Genomic DNA, 21,644 nt, shown 5'->3' with positions numbered 1-21,644 from the left:
CGTCGTGAGCGCGCCATCGCGTTCGTACGCCTACGACGTGTAACGCTATGCGTTCGTCCTACCCCGCGTACTCGCACTTGAACAGAAGCTACATCAGGCGTTCGTCTGGGAATCACATTGCGTCTTCGTGAGCGCTGACGCGCGTTAACACGATCGTATGTTCCGAGGTAACGCCTATTTCCCTGACAGTGCCCCCCCCAAGGGGCAGCCTCCGGATGCCTAAACGAGCCCATTTTTCGGGATGAAGACTACGAAACCTGTGTATGAGCCTAGGTGCATGTACAAAACTTGCAGGTTCCCAAGAATTCTCTTCGGCAGAATACCCCTTCCATTTAATTAGAAATTGGATTGTCCTACCTCTCCGACGACAGTCAAGGATAGATTCGACTTCAAATTCGGTTTCGTCACCAACCTGAACCGGAGGCGGGGGCACTTCTTCTCTTCCTGAAAAAGGACTGGAGATGACACGTTTGAGAAGAGAGACATGGAAAACGGGATGAATTCTGAAAGATTTAGGTAAAGCAAGTTCAAATGCTACAGGGTTAATTTCACGTCTGATCTCAAAAGGGCCCAGGAACTTGGGTCCCAACTTCCGAGATGGACATGACAATTTTAGATTCACTGCAGAGAGCCACACTTTGTCCCCTATCCTAAAGGCAGGGTTAATTCTCTTCTTCTTATCATAATGTTTCTTGTATTCCTCCTGAGCCTTCTTCATAGTATCCTGGAGCATTTGATAGTTAGCTTGGATAAGGTTTACTCTGTCCTGAACTGCTGGGACCGTGGATTCAGGAATGGTATTGGGTAAAAATGAAGGGTGGAACCCGTAATTTGCCCAAAAGGGTGATTGGTTGGTAGAGGCGTGTACTGAGTTGTTGTACGCGAATTCCGCACAGGGAAGCAAGGAAACCCAATCATCCTGGGAAAAGGAACAGAAGCATCGTAGATATTGTTCAAGCGTCTGATTGGTCCTTTCCGTTTGTCCATTACTCTGTGGATGGTAGGCCGAGGATAGACATATTCTAATTGACAACAACCTACAGAGCTCCTTCCAGAACCTGGAGGTAAATTGTACCCCTCTATCTGATACAATGCTGTCGGGTACACCATGTAGTCGGACAATTTCCCTAATGAAGATTTTTGCAGTATCCAAGGCGGAGGGGGTCCCTTTCATCGGCAAAAAGTGCGCCATCTTAGATAAACGATCCACCACCACCAAGATGGTAGTGTACTCTTCAGAAGAGGGCAACTCCACGATGAAGTCCAAAGAGATTTCCTTCCAAGGTTGTTCTGGGACTGGTAGCGGCCTTAGCAGGCCCCAGGATCTAGCATTAGACCCCTTGTTTCGTTGGCAGGTTGTACAGGAATCAACGTACTTTTTACAGTCAGATCTTAGGGTAGGCCACCATAAGGACCGCTGCACAAGGTCAATCGTCTTCCGAACTCCGAAGTGGCCGGCTAGCTGATGGTCGTGGAAGGTCCTTAATACGGGTAACCTGGCTTGCTGAGGAACAAAGATTTTATCCTGATGCCATAGAAGCCCTTCTTGGCTTCTCAGGGAAGAAGCTTCTATTTCTGTACACTGGCTAGAGGCCTGGACTAACGAGGCTCTTAGATGTTGGATTAATAGGAAATTCTGAGGAGACAGGATAGTACTGGGTGTAATTTTTTCTGAGGAATCTGGGAACATCCGGGACAAGGCATCTGCCTTGCCATTTTTCGATCCTGGATGATAGGTCACATGGAAATTGAACCTCGAGAAGAATAAGGCCCATCGGGCTTGTCGGGGTCTTAGACGTTTGGCCGTGCGGAGATATTCTAAGTTTTTATGATCAGTGAAAACCAGAATGGGCGGTCTTGATCGCCAGAAGCTCCCAGTCACCTACATCGTAGTTCCTTTCTGGGGAGCTCATCTTCCGTGAAAAGAAAGCTACGGGGTGTAATAATGCCTTGGGACCTTGACGCTGGGATAGAATTGCCCCTGTGGCCACCTCTGAGGCGTCAACCTCCAGTACGTAGGGTAAGGCAGGGTCTGGATGCTGCAGGATAGGTGCGGTAGTGAAGAGGGTTTTGAGCTGGTCAAAGGCGGACTGTGCTGCTGGGGACCAGAGGAACTTGGTATGCTGACGAGTGGTCTGCGTGATGGGTGCTACGATGGTGGAGAAGTTCCTTATGAATCTTCGGTAGAAGTTTGCAAACCCGATAAACCTCTGAACGCCCTTCTTGTCGGAAGGAGCGGGCCAGTCTAGGATGGATTTCACTTTCTGGGGGTCCATGGCGATTCCACCTGTTGTGATGATGAGTCCCAGGAATTGAATGGATTCTTTTTCAAAGTCACACTTCTCAGCTTTAACGAATAGTCCATGGGTTCTGAGAATACCTAGCACTTTCTTAACATGTATTCTATGGAGTTCCAGAGTGGTCGAGAAGATAAGAATGTCGTCCAAGTAGGCGACGACGAAGTGGTCCAAGTACTCCCGGAAAATGTCATTAATAAAGTGCTGGAAAGTTGCTGGGGCATTGCACAATCCGAAGGGCATGACTAAATATTCGAAATGCCCAAATCTTGTTCTGAATGCCGTCTTCCACTCGTCCCCCTCCCGAATACGGACAAGGTTGTAGGCTCCACGTAGATCAAGTTTGGTAAAAACGCGGGAAGTGTGGAACCTTTGGAAAAGTTCTGGGATGAGCGGAAGTGGGTAGCGGTTCTTGAGGGTGATATTATTTAATTCCCTGTAGTCCACACATGGTCTTAAAGTCTTGTCTTTTTTTTCTACGAAAAAGATGCCGGCACCAGCAGGGGTTGAGGAAGGACGGATGAATCCCTTTGCCAGATTCTCGTCTATATACTGTCTCAAGGCCCCAAGTTCCGTCTCAGAAAGAGGGAAAATCCGGCCGAAGGGAATGGGAGCTCCTGGCAATAATTCGATGGGGCAATCATAGGGACGATGCGGGGGTAAGATGTCTGCCTTTTTCTTGTCGAACACATCTCTGAATTCCTGGTAAGCTGCTGGTATGTTGGGAGCAGGACTGGGTACGGGTTGAACGGTCAAACAGCTGGACAAGTTTCTTGACTCGGGATCCAGGCAGTATTGTTGGCAGTAGGCAGAAGTGAAGGTTATTTCTTTCTTGAACCAATCAATCCGAGGGTTGTGTGCCTGAAGCCACGGGATTCCTAGGATGACAGGAAACATGGGAGAACACAGGACGTCAAATTTAAGAAACTCCCGATGCCCTGAACCTGTGGTGGTTAGAATGGGTCTTGTTTCCCTGGTGACATGGCCAGAGCTAGGTAGGGAGCCATCGGCCAGACGGACAGTCAGTCTTTGTTTCTTTAAGAGAAGCGGGAGAGCAAGACTTTCAGCCAAGGATAAATCCAAAAAGCAGCTGCAGGCCCCAGAGTCAAGTATTGCCTGTAAGTGGACCTCCTGACCTGCCACCATCAGTGTGACAGGAAGGGTGATGTGGGCTGAAGCGGGCTTCGTTACTTGGAGGTGAAATGGAGCACAGTGGGTCGATTTGCTTGGTCTTGTGGGACAGTTGTTAATACGATGTCCTGACTCCCCACAATAGAAGCAGAGGTGTGCCTGACGGCGGTGAAGCTTTTCCTCAATGGTCAAGGGGGAGCGGAACAGGCCATTCGGAACAGAGGTTGCCACCGGGCAGACCGGGGGTGGAGCCTGGATAGGATTAAGAGTCCAAGTGCGTTCAGACTGGCGTTCACGTAGGCGCCTATCAAGCTGAATGGTAAGTTGGATAAGTTCCTCAAGTGTTGAGGGAACCTCCAATCTGGCTAGTTCATCCTTGAGGGCTTTGGACAGCCCCATCCGGTATTGATATTTTAGAGCTGCCTCATTCCAGCCAGCATCTGTAGACCAAGTACGGAACTCCACTGTATAGTCCTCTGCAGGCCGCTCACCCTGGCGAAGGGAGTACAAGGTTGCTTCGGCTGTAGCTGTCCGAAAGGGATCATCATATAAGCGAGCCATGGCTTGAAAAAACTGATCCAGAGTACTAATGAAGGAGCTGCGTTGCTCCAGTAGGCCGTGAGCCCATGTCTGGGGATCGTCCCTTAGTAGTGAGATGGTAAAACCCACCTTGGTCACTTCAGAAGAAAAAGTCTGAGGCTGCAGGGAGAAGTACAAATAGCATGAGTTCCTGAAGGACTCGTGGCTCTGGAGAGGTTGAGATTATAGTGGTAGAATCTTGGCCAGAGAGGATAGGTGACTCAGGAGGGTGCTGCAGACGTTCCTCCAGCCGGAGATATTTCTCTTGGAGTCCCTGAATCGCTGGGATAAGGGCCATGACTTCCCGTAGGATGGCCTCTATCGGGGAGTTACCTCTGTCGGCCTCTGACATATGGCTGGTTTATACTGTCAATATCGAGGTAAGGAGGCCGAGATGCTGAGAGGGCTCCCCTTGCGGCCGAGTGCAGTACAACCCTGAAGGTGGCACAGGGATGCAGTGCCCACAGTAGCACAGGTTGCCGGGTAGCAGCAGGTGGAAAGCTGAGTAGGCAGTCTCTGGAGGCCACTGTGCTAGGAAGTCCAAGGCAGGGTCAGGGTCAAGCCGAAGGTCAAACACGGGAGATCAATCCGGAGGTGAGAGCGATGGATCCTGAGCTGGAGACCAGGAAGTGGGAGCCAAGCCAAGCCGAGGTCGGTTGCCAGGAACAGACAAGGAGTATCAGGGACAAGCCAGAAGTCGGAGCCAGGAGAGTAGCAGAAGCAGGTCAAACAAGCCGGGTCGGTAAACAGGAGATCAGACAGCAGGGATAACAGGCACAGGTACTCAGGAGAAGCTGACGATAAACCAGCAATGCGGCACTGTCAGGTGAACGTTTAAATAGGCATGGCGCTGGGATTACGTCGTGAGCGCGCCATCGCGTTCGTACGCCTACGACGTGTAACGCTATGCGTTTGTCCTACCCCGCGTACTCGCACTTGAACAGAAGCTACATCAGGCGTTCGTCTGGGAATCACATTGCGTCTTCGTGAGCGCTGACGCGCGTTAACACGATCGTATGTTCCGAGGTAACGCCTATTTCCCTGACAGAGATGCAGGCTTATCAATGGGGTTCTGCCAATGTACAAACTGACATATATTAATAGAAATTGTCCCCAAAAATATGATAAATATGGCAGTCATGGGTGAATTGTACATAACCTTGTCCCTAGGGAACGGCTTTTCATCGTTTTCCCTTCAGGGTGAACGTTGCTACCTATGAGTTCTTCTGATTATTACACAATATATTGCTGTCTTATTTGTTGGGATGACTCTATCTTTTAATTGTTATATGTAACCATGTATACCTGTTGATCCTATATGTCATACATTTTCAATAAAGAGCAATTCTGTTTGTAAAAAGAAAAAAAGAGTTGCAAGCTTTTGAACTGAGTGCTTATAACAAGTCAGAAGATCCCTCACTTCTTTAGTCTGGAGGACATGGCACCCATGGTTAGAAAAAAGAATATCACATTTCCTTTCATCTGACCACAGAACATTTTTCCACTTTACAACAGATCATTTTAAATGAGTTTTGGCCAAGAGAAGAAAGCGGAATTTTTTGGATCATGTTCAGATATGATTTCTTCTTTGTATGATAGAACTTTAACTTGCATTTATAGATGGCACGGCAAACTGCGTTCACAGACATGGATTTTAGAAGTATTCATGAGCCCATGCAATGATGTCTCTCACTGAATCATGCCTGTTTTTAATGCAGTGCTGTCCAGGGCTGGACTGGGAAAGAAATTTGGCCCTGGACTTCATCCTTAGACCGGCCCACTTACATTTTGAGTGTCCTATCAGCAGCCCCTTACATCAGAATGTCTCAACAGCGCCCCCTTACATCAGAGTGTCTCATCAGCGCCCCCTTACATCAGAGTGTCCCATCAGCACCCCTTACATCAGAGTGTCCCATCAGCACCCCTTACATCAGAGTGTCCCATCAGTAGCCCCTTACATCAGAGTGTCTCAACAGCACCCCCTTACATCAGAGTGTCTCAACAGCGCCCCCTTACATCAGAGTGTCTCAACAGCGCCCCCTTACATCAGAGTGTCTCATCAGCGCCCCTTACATCAGAGTGTCCCATCAGCACCCCTTACATCAGAGTGTCTCAACAGCACCCCCTTACATCAGAGTGTCTCAACAGCACCCCCTTACATCAGAGTGTCTCATCGGCACCCCCTTACATCAGAGTGTCCCATCAGCACCCCTTACATCAGAGTGTCCCATCAGCAGCCCCTTACATCAGAGTGTCTCAACAGGACCCCCTTACATCAGAGTGTCTCATCGGCACCCCCTTACATCAGAGTGTCTCAACAGCACCCCGTTACATCAGAGTGTCCCCTGAGCAGCCCCCTTACATCAGAGTGTCCCATCAGCACCCCTTACATCAGAGTGTCCCATCAGCAGCCCCTTGCATCAGAGTGTCTCATCAGCGCCCCCTTACATCAGAGTGTCTCATCGGCGCCCCCTTACATCAGAGTGTCTCATCGGCGCCCCCTTACATCAGAGTGTCTCATCGGCGCCCCCTTACATCAGAGTGTCTCATCGGCGCCCCCTTACATCAGAGTGTCTCATCGGCGCCCCCTTACATCAGAGTGTCTCATCGGCGCCCCCTTACATCAGAGTGTCTCATCGGCGCCCCCTTACATCAGAGTGTCTCATCGGCGCCCCCTTACATCAGAGTGTCTCATCGGCACCCCCTTACATCAGAGTGTCCCCTGAGCAGCCCCCTTACATCAGAGTGTCTCATCAGCACCCCTTACATCAGAGTGTCTCATCAGCACCCCCTTACATCAGAGTGTCCCATCAGCGCCCTTACATCAGAGTGTCCCATCAGCGCCCTTACATCAGAGTGTCCCATCAGCACCCCCTTACATCAGAGTGTCCCATCAGCACCCCCTTACATCAGAGTGTCTCATTAGCAGCCCCCTTACATCAGAGTGTCTCATTAGCAGCCCCCTTACATCAGAGTGTCCCATCACCAGCCCCCTTACATCAGAGTGTCCCATCACCAGCCCCCTTGCATCAGAGTGGCCCACTGAGCCATCGGCCCACCGGGAAACTCCCTGTAGTCCCAATGGCCAGTACATGCCTGGTGCTGTCTGGGAGCCAGAAGATCACAGGCATCCAATATATATATCCAATATAATTGACATAGCTTTTCACAGATTGGTGAACCTCTGCCAATCTTTACTTCTGAGACTCTCTAACTCTCTAAGATGCTCTTTTGATACCCGATCATGTTACTGACTTGTTGAGAATTAACCTAGTTTCAAAATGTTCTTGCAGCTCTTCCTTGTTAGTATCACTTAATTTGCCAGCTCTTTGTTGCCCCAACCCAACTTTTTTGAGAAGTGTTGTAGCCATCAATTTGAAAATACCTTTTTTTTTCCTTAAAAGGGTACATTTTCAAATTTTAAACATCTGATATGTTCTTTATTTTTAAGTGTGAATAAAATATGGGTTTGTGAGATTTAGAAATCATTGCATTCTGTTGTTATGTAGATTTTACATAGAGTCCTAACTTTTTTGGGAATTGGGTTGTAAAGATTATCTAAATTGATATGGAATTTCCAAATAGTTTAATAACATTATTTTTATTTTCTATTGTAACCGACACAAGAAAAGGCCAAAGATTGTTGATGATTATACATTTCAAGAGAACATATTACCTCAAATATATAAGTCATGACCATTCCTTTCCCAGGTATATAAAAAGAACTAGTCCGATCATTTTTCTGGTGCATTGCAGTGCCATTACTTTCATCTTTAATATTATCGCACATCTTGTTTGGCTGGAAAACGTAGATGATACATGCAAGATTATCATTTTCTCATCCTTTTAAGTATACCAAAAATCTTGTAAATCTATTTATATGGTTTGTCTTTACACGGTAACTCAATTAAATGTTATACAACACTATTTCCCTTAGTATAATTTTGTGTGCAACACACTGCTTAAAAGCAGTCCCAGATTTTAATGCTTTACACTTACAGTATAGGCAAATTTTATTATACAACATCATGGCCAGAGTTAGGAGGAAAAACTTACCTTACTACTCTTGTTCATGCTTTTTGTCCAGGCAATGCTGAAGTGGAACATTCTACACCAAAATTGCACTGTAGCTGGTACTATGGTGTTATGGGAAGCCTTAAGGGTGTATTTATTAAAAACATTTGCATAGCAATTCACTCACAGTGATAGTGCATGTACAGGCATATTTTCATCTTAAATCAATTAACAACATTCAAACAGCATAAAAATTTGGCCTAATACCCATTCCCACATAACAAATGCACATGCACTTTCACTTGGTGAATTTCTATGAAAGTTTTTATATAAATACACCCCTATTTATGTTCTCTGTAAAGTGGTGGTAAGTAGTACCTGTTCCTCTTATGAGAGTAGCATCAATTCACAATGGCTTACACAGATATTTGCTAACTTATCAGCAAAGTTTGTAATACAGATTATCACATTGATGTTTACTCCTAAAATATTGCTAGCTTGTTGCTGGACTTAAGATGGCCATAGCCAGAGCGATTTTCTTTCTTGCAACTATGAAATCGCCTGATTCCCCCATCAACACAGTCAGTATTAATGGGGGCATCTCTCCCATGAAATCATGGTGTTCTGCTAGTGGGAGAAGCTACCCCTGCAGAGAGAACACAGTGATTACTGCTAGCAGCTATAATAGCCCTTGGCAATAATCGCATGTAAAATCCGGCAGTTTGGTTGTATCGAAGTAGACTGATTGATCAACTTGGGTACATTCAGCCTGCACATATATGGTTCGAATTTTGGCTGGTCCCTGCTGAACAGGCCAAAATTCGAACCATCTATGTCCAGCTTTAACAGTGAGTTTCTTTGTGGTGTTTATAGAGGGAAGCATAATAAAAAAGCTGCTTGAGCTGGTGATATAACTTAGGAGTTGTTGTTGTTTAGGAGAAGTCCAGCCTGAGCTTTTTAGGCTGGGCTTCTCCTGTGGGTCAAAGGAGTACAATTTGTTTTGCAATCCTGTGACCCATTTTCAGTGAGCAGTCTGAAGTCAGCTCTCCGCTGATGTCACTACATTAGACGAGGCAGCGTGTCATCCCGACTTCCGAAGTCTGGATTGCGCCAGCTACCTTGACTGATGGCAGTCTCAGCGGCTCAGTGAGCCGCTGAGCTGACTGTTCCCCTCCCCTCCACAGCTCAGCGCTCCAATAAGCGTGGAGGAGCACAGATTAGAGATGCTGACTGACAGTCAGCAGCTCTCTGCTCAGGGAGGTGAGAGAGCTGAGCCATCGGCAATGTTCGGTGGCTCAGTTCTCAATGTGGAGACGCTGGGGGACAGCTACAGCATCAGTCTGATGCTGCATCCACCTAGGTAAGTATGAATCTAAAAAAAAAAAAAAAAAAACATACTTCTCTCTTAAGTATTCATTTTATATAGCAAAATGACAAATTCCACACCAGTTAAATGTTAATTTTAGTGAACTGCACCAACAAAGATAAAACCTCTTTCTGTACTACGAAAAACTCCACTGCTAATCCTCCTCCTTTTTTACAATATGCAGTATAGTAAAACCCACATTAACGTTTACCAAAAAAAAATTAAATCTTTAACCACCTCAGTACAGTGCACTTACACCCCCTTCCTGACCAGACCAATTTTCAGCTTTCAGCGCTCTCACACTTTGAATGACAATTACTCAGTCATGCAACACTGTAGCCATATGAAACTTGCGTCCTTTTTTTCACACAAATAGAGCTTTCTTTTGGTGGTATTTAATCACTGGGTGGGTTTTTTTTTTTGTGCTATAAATAAAAAATGCCGTAAATTTTGTGAAAAAAATGCCTTTTTCTTTTTTCCATCAAAATTTTTTGCAAATTAGTAATTTTTCTTCATAAATTTTGGCCAAAATTTATACTGCTACATATCTTTGGTAAAAATAACCTAAATTAGTGTAAATTATTTGGTCTTTTTTAAAGTTATAGAGTCTACAAACTATGGTACCAATCACTGAAAATTGATCACATCTGATCAGGCCTTCAGTACATCAGGTGTATCTCATTTCTTGAGACACTAACAAGTCAGGAAAGTACAAATACCCCCCAAATGACCCCTTTTTAGAAAGTAGACATTCCAAGGTATTAAGTAGCATGATTTTTTTTTTGTTGTAATTTTTTTCCCACAATTCTTTGCAAAATGAAAATTTTTTTTTTTTTTTTTACAAAATTGTCATATTATCAGGTTATTTCTCACACACAGCATATGCATACAACAAATTACATCCCAAAATACATTCTGCTACTCTTCCCGAGTACAGCGATACCACATGTGTAGGACTTTTACACAGCCTGGCAACATACGAAGGTCCAACATTGAAGAAGCATCTTCAGGCGTTTTACGAGCATAAATGACACATCTCATTTCTCAACCACATATTACATTTTTGAAGGCCCTGGAGCACCAGGACAATGGAATTGCCCCCAAAATGACCCCATTTTGGAAAGCAGACACCCCAACGTATAATCTATGAGGCATAATGAGTCTTTTGAATGGTTCATTTTTTTCCAGAAGTTTTTGAAAAATGTGGGAAAAAATGAAAACGCATTTTTTTTTACACAAAGTTGCCCATTTATCAGATATTTCCAACACATAGCATGTACATAGCAAAGATGACACCCCAAAATACATTCTGCTACTCCTCCTGAGTATGGTGATACCATATGTGTGAGACTTTTACACAGCCTGACCACATACAAAGGCCCAACACTGAAATAGCATCTTCAGGCATTCTACGAGCATAAATTACACATTTCATTTCTCAACCACCTATTACACTTTTGAAGGCCCTGGAGCACCAGGACAATGGAATTGCCCCCAAAATGACCCCATTTTGGAAAGAAGACACCCCAACGTATAATCTATGAGGCATAATGAGTCTTTTGAATGGTTCATTTTTTTTGCAGAAGTTTTTGGAAAATGTGGAAAAAAATGAAAACGCATTTTTTTTTACACAAAGTTGTCCATTTATCAGATATTTCCAACACATAGCATGTACATAGCAAAGATTACACCCCAAAATACATTCTGCTACTCCTCCTGAGTATGGCGATACCACATGTGTGAAACTTTTACACTGCCTGGCCACATACAAAGGCCCAACATTCAAGTAGCACCATCAGACGTTCTAGGAGCATAAATGACATATAGTTTCCTGGCAACCTATCATTTTTGAAGGACCTTCATATTTCTAACACATAGCATGTACATACCAAGAATTACAATCCAAAATAAATTCTATTGTGGAAAGGGTAAAAAAAAAGCATTACCTGTGTAGTATCCACCAGAGCGCTGGTCCAGGCAGCAGGCAGGGATGTGCTTAGCGACAGCAATGGTAGTTATCAAGGCAGCCGGCAGGAATATTGTCTATAGTCAGCACAAGGATATTGTCAGCATGGCAGTCCATAGAAATTGTCCAGACAGAGACAGCCAGCACAGCCATAATATTGGTCCTGGTACACCGTTACCTGCAGACACTCATTATCGCACCGCTCTCCAGCCCTTCATAAACATACTGCCTCTTGCTACAGCTAATTATTTGCATAGTCCAGGTAGCGGTGTGGTCCGTTCATGCGGCAGGCAGAGGCATGGTGGCAGTAAGTCAGCGGCAGGCTGAGGGCCGCAATCACGTAAGACCTGTGCACGGGGGCACAGGGGTAGAGGCTTCGACCCACCCAAATCTCTAAGAAGCCTCCGGACTCCAGACCCTATTCCGAAAACCGGAAGAAACAATAAAAATTGTTTCCTCCATCCGGAAAAACATTTCTGGAGCCCCTCACATGGGAGACCCCTGTGTCCTAGAGTAGCAGGGCAACAGATCAGTCCAAGCGGTAGGCAAAAACATAGTCCATAAAACAGGCCAGGGTCAGATGACGTAAAAGCAGTCCAAGCGGTAGGCATAAGCGTAGTTGGTAAAACAGGCCAGGGTCAGTTCACGTGGAAGCAATCTAAATGGTAGGCAAAGGCATAGTCACAAAACAGGCCAGGGTCAGTTCACGTAGAAGCAGTCCAAACAGTAGGCAGAGGCATAGTCAAAAAACAGGCCAGGGTCAGTTCACGTGGAAGGCAGTGGCATGGTTATTTGGGGGAGCATGAAAAATGGTCAGCACAGATAATGAAAATGGGGAAATGGTTAAAAATATGGGCTAATATTTTAGGGATGTATGATAAAGTTTGAAGCATTCATCAATGCAAAGGCCAGGTTGGGAGGGACAATCGGGACAATGGTAGCTGGTATCTTTTCGAAACCCTTTTTTGGTGCACACGCGACATTTTTTTTGCCGTCTTCGGCCTGTTTCAGATGCTGGAATTCTGAAGGGGAAGTGGCACTCACGAAGTCGGCAAACAGCCTCAGAGCGAAGGTCAACTAGGGGGGGTCTTTGGTGATAGATGAGGGACATGACAACTTCTTCAATGAATTTTAGGAAGGGGGCAGGGCTTTCCATGGATTTGGTGTAGACTATGTAGGAATTATAAATGGCCAAATGGATTAGATAGATTGCTACTTTCTTGTACCAGAATTGGGACCTCCTTATTGACAAATAGGGCTGAATCATTTGATCGTTGAAATCCACTCCCCCCATGTAGAGATTATAATCTTGGACACACGTTGGCTTTTCAGTGGGACCTCGTCTTCTTTGAACATCAATTGTAGTGTCCTCATGGATGGTGGACATCATGTACACGTCCCTTTTATCCTTCCACCTCAAGGCCAGCACTTCGTTGCATCTCAGTGATGCTCTTTCCCCCCTTCGCAGCTTTTTGTTTGCCAGTGATTGTGGGAAGCCCTTTCGATTTTTTCTGCAGGTTCCGCAGGCCAGGGTTTTTGCAATGTATAAGTGTCTGAAAAGGGGCAGGCTGGTGTAAAAGTTGTCAAGGTATATGTGATATCCTTTGTTCAGAAGTGGGTATGCCAGGTCCCATACAATCTTTCCAGTTGTGCCCATGTAGGCCGGGCACTCAGGGGGCTGGAGCTGGGAATCTCTTCCTTCATATATGCGGAACGCATACAGATATCCCGTGGCTCTCTCACACAGTTTGTATAATTTTATTCCTTATCTGGCCCTTTTGCTAGGTATATATTGCTTTATTCCTAGCCGGCCTGAAAAGGGTACCAGGGACTCATCGACACATATATTTTGATCAGGGACATAGAGTTCTGCAAATTGTTGGGAAAAGAAATTTATCAGTGGGCGAAGTTTACATAACTTGTCATAATTTGGATGAATGTGGGGAAGGCACTCGGTGTTGTCGCTAAAGTGAAGAAAGCGCATTATCTTCTTGTATCGGGACCTGGACATTTCGGCAGAATAAATAGCCATGTGGTGGATGGGTTGGGTGGACCAATAGGCATGTCCTTCATTTTTTTTTGTTATCCCCATGTTCAGGGTGAGGCCCATAAAAATTTTGAACTCCTCCAAATTGAGATCTCGCCACTCAAAGGGACGGGCATATGATGAGTGGGGGTTATTGGCAATATACTGCTGGGCATATAAATTTGTCTGGTCCACAACTAATTGCAGAAATGTGTCGGGCAAAAACAGATGAACAAAATCGATCTCTGAAAAATTTTGGGTGTTGGTCTGCACACCTGGCTGTGCTGTGAAAGGGGGAATAATTGGTGATGCCGAGTTGGAAGGCAGCCATGTTGGGTTGGCAAGACCATCTGGCATAAATGTAGAGGCCCTGGCTCTTGGGGGATGTGACACTCTAGTAGTCGGATTGGAATTTCCTATGCTGGTACTCAGGCGTGATGTGCCAGCACTGGTACTGGGTCTGGGCAATTGTTGGTGAGGCCCATCGCCGGCGGCAAAGCTGGTACTAGGCATTTGATCCCGGGGCCTAACGCTGACAGCAGCGCTGGTACTGGGCCTGGGAATTTGTTCTTGGGGCCTATTGCTGGCAGGAGCTCTGATACCGGGCCTGGGAATATAATCCTGGTTTTCAGAGGGCCTTGCCCTTTTAGGAGGGACCCATTCTTCCTCCGAATCAATTTCCGATTCACTATTCGGGTTAAATGCCGAATTTGATTCGGAATCAGAATCAGAATCGAAATTGGAATCTGATGAGAATTCCCCGTTGCTCTCATCGGTCATGGAGAGGATCTGGAACGCCTCCTCGCTGGTGTATACTCTTCTGGCCATGGCGCTGATGGCTGTGTGACAGGTGACGTTCACTGATGGGCTGTGCGATGGGTGGCAGGTGATGACGGTGTGACAGGCCACGGATTGTGACGGGTGATGGTCACTGATGGCTGGCAGTCACTGATGGGTGATGGTCACTGATGGGTGATGGTCACTGATGGCTGGCAGTCACGATGGGTGGCGGTTGATGGCTGGCGGTCACTGATGGGTGACAGGTGATGAGTGATGGCTGGCGGTCACTGATGGGTGACAGGTGATGGGTGACGGCTAGCGGTCACTGATGGCTGGCGGTGACTGATGGGTGGAGGGTGATGGTTGGCGGTCACTGATGGGTGACGGGCAATGGCTGGTGGTCACTGATGGGTGAAAGGCGATGGCTGGCGGTCACTGATGGGTGACAGGCGATAGATGGCGGTCACTGATGGGTGACAGGCGATGGCTGATGTGTGACGGCTGGTGGTGGCTGATGGATGGCGGGTGAAGTCTGGCGGTCACTGATGGGTGACGGTTGATGTCTGGCGGTCACTGATGGGTGACGCCTGGCGGTGGCTGATGGGTGACGGGTGACGTCTGGTGGTCACTGATGGATGACGGGTGACGGATGATGTCTGGTGGTCACTGATGGGTGACGGGTGATGTCTGGCGGTCACTGATGGCTGACTGCAGGCGGTGGCTGATGGGTGACGGGTGACAGTTGGCGGTCACTGGTGGGTGACGGGTGACAGCTGGCAGTCACTGGTGGGTGACGGGCGACAGCTGGCGGTCACTGATGGGTGACGGGTGATGGGTGACAGGTGCACCGCTGACGGTCACTGATGGCAGTCTCCTATGTGACAGGTTCACTTTATTGGGTGACTGTAGTGACTGTTGGGTGACAGATGACAGTGGGGGGGGGGGCGATCTGACAAGTGTGGTGTTGGTGTAGACACTACAGAACACAGATCGATAGCTCACTGCTCCAGGCTCTTCTCTCCTCACACTGGAAACTGTGTGTGAGGAGAGAAGAGCTGGTAACAGTCAGTTATCGCTCTGTGTTTACATTTAGTGATCAGCTGTGAAAGGTTCACAGCCGATCACATGGGTAAACAGCCAGCCAATGACTGTTTACCGGCATCGGTGACGAGCAGTGTTCCCGGGGAACACGCCGCCACCGATGTGAACGAGCAGCGCGCTCCCGATCCCGCGCATGCGCCGTTTACAGGCGACGAGCTCTAGCTGTGATCGGCCGTGACTTCATCACGGCCGATCACGTGGTAAACAGCCATGACCAATGGCTGTTTACCACCCTCGGTGGTGAGCGGTGTCTCCGTGACACGCCGCCACTGAGGGAACGGGGATGCGCGCGCACGATCGCGCGCATACCCTGTTTAAACACAAGAGCTGCGCCGCCTGGCCGTCATTTGACAGCCGGCGGTCACCAACAAGTTAAAAATTCACTTTGATGAAAAACAATATGAATGTAAAGTAATAACAAACAGCCACCCTTGCAAAGGGCACCGTGCTACTCCTAGAAATTTAGACCCAGGTCAAAAATATCAGTAAAGAATTCCTCAATGTTTAATATGAATGTAAAATAAATATGTAGAACACCTTGTTACACTATTTTAAATAAATATGTAAAGCAACCCAACCATATAAATATTTAAAAGGAGGAGAATCACATAATGCAAAATATTGAGAAAAAAAACCCAACAAGTGCTAAATATTAAAATATTGATATAAATAAAAAAAATAAAAAAACACACACACACAAAACATGGAGTGAATGGTAAAAATGGCAAAAAGTATGAGCTAGAAAGTTTGAAGGCAGGAGAAAAAAGATGTACAACTCTGTATGTAGAAATGAGCGTGTCCAATATTTTAGAACAATAAATGGCTTTGTGAATTGATGCTAATGTTTTTTCTTCCTAGAAGGCTAAGGATGTATCATCACAGTAATGATATTATCATCCTAGACACCTTCCTGTATGAATGAGACCACACTGGACCTGCTTTTCCACATGAAAGCTTGAGAAGACCGTTCAAATATTATGCATATGGAGGTGAGTGGGCTATAGAGTTAAAGTGACATTTAAAGGTTAAAAAAAATATAAGTATAACACACGCCGGCATATAACACGCACCCCAAATTTAGGAGGGAAGTTTAAGGAAAAAAACTTGTAGGAGGCAAGTTTAAGGAAAAAAAACCTTAAATTTTAAATGCCCATCAATGCAGCCCTGCACACTATCCATCTGCAGCCTTGCACACTGTCCATCTGCAGCCTTGCACACTGTCCATCTGCAGCCTTTTATTGCAGTTTTAAATTTAGCGCCGCCGCCAGCATAGACCAAGCTGAGCCGAGTGTACACATGTGCACGGCTCCGCTCGCAGTAATGCCCCCGTCCCGCCCCTTAGCCCGGCTTCTATGATGAACACAACACCGGTCCAATGGCGGGACGTAAAGGCTAGGAGGCGGGACTGGGCATGACTGGGAGCAGAGCTGCGTACACAGTACACTTGGCTCGGCAAATGTCGGCGCTCCACAGACGGCGCAGATCAGTGGGGGATCGGCGTATAACACACACTCACGATTTTCCTCTGATTTTAAGGGGGGAAAAAGTGTGTGTTATACGCTGATAGATAGGGTACCTGCTCTGTGCAGTGGTTTTGCACGGAGCAGCACTAATTGTCCTTTTTTTGGGTGCCCTGACAGCACTCCTGGCTCCTCCTCTTCAGCCAGTGCCCTCAATAGCAAACCAATAGCAATGGTGCATGCTCGCTGCTAATCCCCACTCTATGCATCCATAAGACACACAGAGCCATGGCTCAGCCTGACCTCCGCTCTCTCTTCATTGGCTCACTGGCGGTAATTGACTGTAGCAGAAGCCAATGGTTCCTGCTGCTTTCTCAGTCAATGAGGAATGGGAGATTCAGGAGTAGCCCAGCTCTTGTTCACAATGCTGGATTGAAAGGGAGCTCAAGTGAGTATTGGGGGGGGGGGGGGGGCAGGAAGACTGGTGGGGCCATTGCACACAGAAGGTTATCAAGTATGAAAGTAAAAAAAACCTTGAGCCTTTAAAACCACTTTAAATTACAAAAGGAATAGAGAATGATTCACATTGGATCTAATCATGTGTAAGACATGACAGGGTACTCAAAGAAAACACACCCTCATCTTAATTATGTAGCCCTTATCCCGAAAGAAGCCACTGGACGTATTGGGTACCCTGTTCCTGTGACTGTGATACCGAAAACAACACCACACACTCTGGGACACCTGGCTGGTATGTGGAATATTTATTGCAGATGTATGTGCAGTGCCCCAATGGTAAAGAGATATAAAACAGCAGCAAAGACACAGCGAGCAGTTAAACTATGCAAGAAATATACATTGCAAATAGGTGTACAGTAAAAAGAAATATACTGTAAATAACAATCAATGGGTGTAGAAAGACAATCATCCTAAACCTTATATTGGGGTAATCTTAATTAAGGATAGTTATGCCACCCTAAGGCCGCATTCACACGGGCGGACTGTTCGCCCAACTTTGTCCGCTGAACAGTGTTTGGGCGGACAGTCCGCTCGTGTGTGGGCTTTCAGCGGACAGTTTCAGCGGACAGTTGGACGGACAAGGTTTTTCGGAATTTCCGAAAAACTGTCCGCTGAAACCTTGTTTCAGCGAACAGCCCGCTCGTGTGTAGGCTTGTTCGTCAAACAAAGTTGCGCGCATGCTCAGAAAGGATTTTCACGCCGAAAGCTATAATGCAGTGTATAGGACGTCGTATTTTTCGTCCCGTCGTACGTGCCGTTCACGTCATCGCGCACGGTTTCAGCAAACTGTTCGTCCGTCGTGTGTGGCCATGTCCGTCCATGCTAAGTTTGAGCGGACTGTTTGCCGAAACTGTTGGACGGACAAAGTTGGGCGAACAGTCCGCGCGTGTGTACGCGGCCTAAGAGTAATATACTCGCTTTCTTCTGCTGGCCAGCTCATTGTGGCCCACCTGCTATGGTGTAGTGCTCAAAATAATGGCACTAGTACTGATAATGGCACTGGCTCTGATCCCTTTAAGCACTGAAAATGGCACTAGCTCTGTGATACTTGCAGTCAGCACTGTCCCTCTTGTCAAAATGTAGTAAGGTTTTGGCCAGTGGTCCCTCACCAACTTTTGTGTTAGCAGATGGTCTCCCTCTGTCTGCTGTTGGCAGCACTGCTGGTCATTATCCACAGTGTCCTTCACCTCAATCAAGCAGCGGGCACTATTAGCATCTGTAATAATCTCCGATGTCCAAGAATATCTGATCCGATCTTACACTATCTTTGCATGGGGCTCACAGCAGGGGTTCGGTGCGTCCAGGTTCACCGTTTCAGGTCCGATTTCAGCCCAAATTTTTGGCTGAATTCAGACTTCAAATGGACCAAAAGACACACAGGGCTCCTCTGCAAATTCTCACCAGAGCCTCAGTGGAGATATGTGAACCGGCTCCATAGAGCGTCAGTCAAAATCTCCAGCTATTGGGAATTGGATGTGAGGGAACCCGCATTCAATTTGCGATAGTGTGAACCCAGCCTCAGTGCTAGTCTCTTCCTTTCAGGTCCAGTGGTGAGTGGTCTGCTAGCAGCTTGATGTGTATTCCAGCAATCTCCAAATTTCTCCTCCTCAGTCTAGGAAAAACAACAGGAAAATCACCTCTCCTCTGCACCCCAGTGCCTCTTTGGATATGTAAATTTCTTCTCCCAGACTACCAAGCCAACTCAGTCCGTGTCTACTTCTTTAGTAAACCAAGCCCAAAGATCCATTACAAAATATGAATAACTGGTTAAAAGTGGAACACAGAAAAAATATATAAGGGATGTATGCAGGCTTTTCCCTATTCTGTTATTGCTCAAAAAATAGGCTATTGCAGCTTATCAGTCCATAGATGAGTTCGCTGCACCCCTTTGCCTGAGAATAACATACATCTTGTCCTACACTCACTCCTCCACTGTATCTCTGGTGGGAGACATAGTTGCCATCCAGGCTAAGCTAGACTACAGATATGTCTGCCTTTGTCCATCTCCATTAGCTGGGGGAGATTAGTAGTGTAATGGAAATTTGTAGGTTCTGTATATAATTGTATTCTATTTTATATGTATTGCACAATGCCCTCAGTACATGTTTTGCATTCTTTCGAGTTCTGATTAGAATAAGCCTGCCTATGTAACGCCCCTTGTTACCATAAACGTACAATTGTAATATTAATGTGATACCTACGTAATCATGTGTATAAAAACCTTCACATGCGTCATAATAAAGGAGAACGGTTATTTGGAAAGATGCTGAGCGTATCTTTTGTGTCTGTTCCCTACTGCAGTAGTTATTAATTTGGAACCACTAATCAATATGAGGATAGGAGTTACCTATCATCAAAATATCAATTTCAGGTGGCGAAGCCAGCCCAGCAGGGGTTATCAGGTGACCCTGAGTATCCGAAACGAGGAGCTTGAGACGATCCGGGAATTTCTGATAATCAGCCGGCTGAGGTAAGCCTTTTGCTTACATTTGAGTTATCAGACTTCCTTGATCGGTAAGGCATTTTCGGGACAAAGGGTACCTATTTTACTCCCCTTAATCGAACTGTATTGATTGGTGGTTATATGTTATGTTGTCACTGTCTACTGTCCATCAGAGTGTTATAGAGAAAGGGAAGAATAGTGCTGTTCACAGGTATATGTAGTACATCTGCTAGATAAAGTAGTTTAGAGGCAAGAGGGTATAGGCACACGTAGAGGAGACTGGCCAGTCATTATGGGCATTAAATTAAGTAAGGGAATGAAGGGTAAGAGACCCTCAAAAATGCCCAGCGCAAGAGGAGCGCTATATATGAACCGAAGATGTGGTTCCGCCTATACTGAGCCCCTAGATTAATGGTTAAAGTGGACAGGGATCCACAATGGGTAACTGGGTTACCACCAAAGTCCGCAGGGACAAAGAATCATGCAGATTATACAGCTAGAGAAACAGCTATTTATGTGAGCAGGATGGATCAAGAGTGACATTAACACTAGACAGAAAGGGACTTTTTGATGTTAAGTTGTGGGCTGAATTTGGGGTCAGGCACTACAACTAGTAAAGTCAAGAAACAAATGAGAGTTAAAACAGAATGCTTTATATGTTGTCAGAGAGGGAAGATGGGATGAGCACTATAGCTGCCCGTCTGATCATAGAAGGTACAGTATGTGAAGTATGGAATTACAATACATTGGATGCAAAGGATATCAGAACAAAATAAAGAAAGCAGAAATTTAAGCAAGGAAGTATTTAAAAAGCGTTAAAATAAAGAGAGAATGAAATGCATTTGTTGTGTACAAATGGGAATAATGTAAGCGATTTTAGAGCGATACTTGTGTATGTTTGTGAATGCTGGAACTTTTAGTTCTATCGCTTGTTTCATGTACGCAGATGTGGCCCCCTCCTTTGTGCTCTCCTGAAAGAATGTAGCTGAGATGAGAGTTTAGTGATAAGCTGGAGGACACCATGCCAATTTCAGTTTTTTAGACAAAACATTTATAACAAAATGTGCCGGGTTAACGAATCTAATGATAAACAATGTGATCACAATTATTTTTTAATCTGTTTTCCAAACATGGTAAATTGAAGGTTACAAATTAACCGTGTCTTACACAAATGTAATATCCTGTGATAGTGGAAACAGTGCATTAAAAAAAAAAAAAAAGAGAGAGAAATTTAAAATTAAGTAATATGTCCCCCTTTAAGGACATTTATCTGTGCATATATTTTAGTGTGTGATATTGAAATTATCATATGAGTATTAATTTCTAATATGAGTTTAACAATTTTATTAATAAATATAGATATATTGAAACTGGTTTAGACAAACTTTGGTTGGAAATGAAATCAAGGTTAATGGGGAAATTGGTAAAAATGGAATTAGTTTAGATTAAGATTAAGATTTTATATTTATTGAGTGGAAAGAGAAAAAATTAAGATGAGGTTGTTAATTTGAATACAGCTGCAATAATGTTTAACAAAGCCAAGATGGATGGGATACATAAGGAAGTTTTTCTACAGAAATTAAATCTTAAAGTCTGATAATAAATTAATGTGCGGTCCATGATGTGAGAGTAATAATAAAATTTAAATATAACAGACCCATCACATCAAGTCCACACACCCTGTTAGGATAGCTGCTGCCTGCAGCCAGTTGGTTTATAGTTTTTGATGGCCAAGTGCTTTCTGGTCCATCATACATATTGTTGGTCCTTTTGTTTTTATGTATTTTTATTTTTGAAATCCAAAGCAGAATGTGTGGATTGTGAAATGATGTGCCCCTTTTCCTTGTAAGTGCAGTGGGTATAAGTAGAAGAATATTTTGGATTTATGGACATCTCTGCATGACTGCAGGGTATTCTTATCATTTATTATAATATTGCCAGGAAAAAGTTGTCTTTTTGAAA

The 21,644-nt window shown here is 45.3% G+C and overlaps 1 protein-coding gene across 1 annotated transcript in view; it reads right to left on the bottom strand.

Moving 5' to 3' along the window:
* The window catches only part of LOC143960094 (uncharacterized), a 143,566-nt gene that overhangs the window by 78,565 nt on the left and 43,357 nt on the right, over positions 1-21,644 (bottom strand). Inside the window, exon 5 of the mRNA XM_077468373.1 lies at positions 7,684-7,806. Within this exon, the coding sequence (XP_077324499.1) occupies positions 7,684-7,806 (123 nt within the window). The remainder of the gene's footprint in view (positions 1-7,683; positions 7,807-21,644) is intronic.

Source organism: Lithobates pipiens, unplaced genomic scaffold, assembly GCF_037356315.1.
Source record: "Lithobates pipiens isolate NorthernLeopardFrog02 unplaced genomic scaffold, aLitPip1_a1.2 Scaffold_8, whole genome shotgun sequence".
Taxonomy (NCBI): Eukaryota; Metazoa; Chordata; class Amphibia; order Anura; family Ranidae; genus Lithobates; species Lithobates pipiens.
This window is presented reverse-complemented; position numbering and strand designations above follow the sequence as displayed.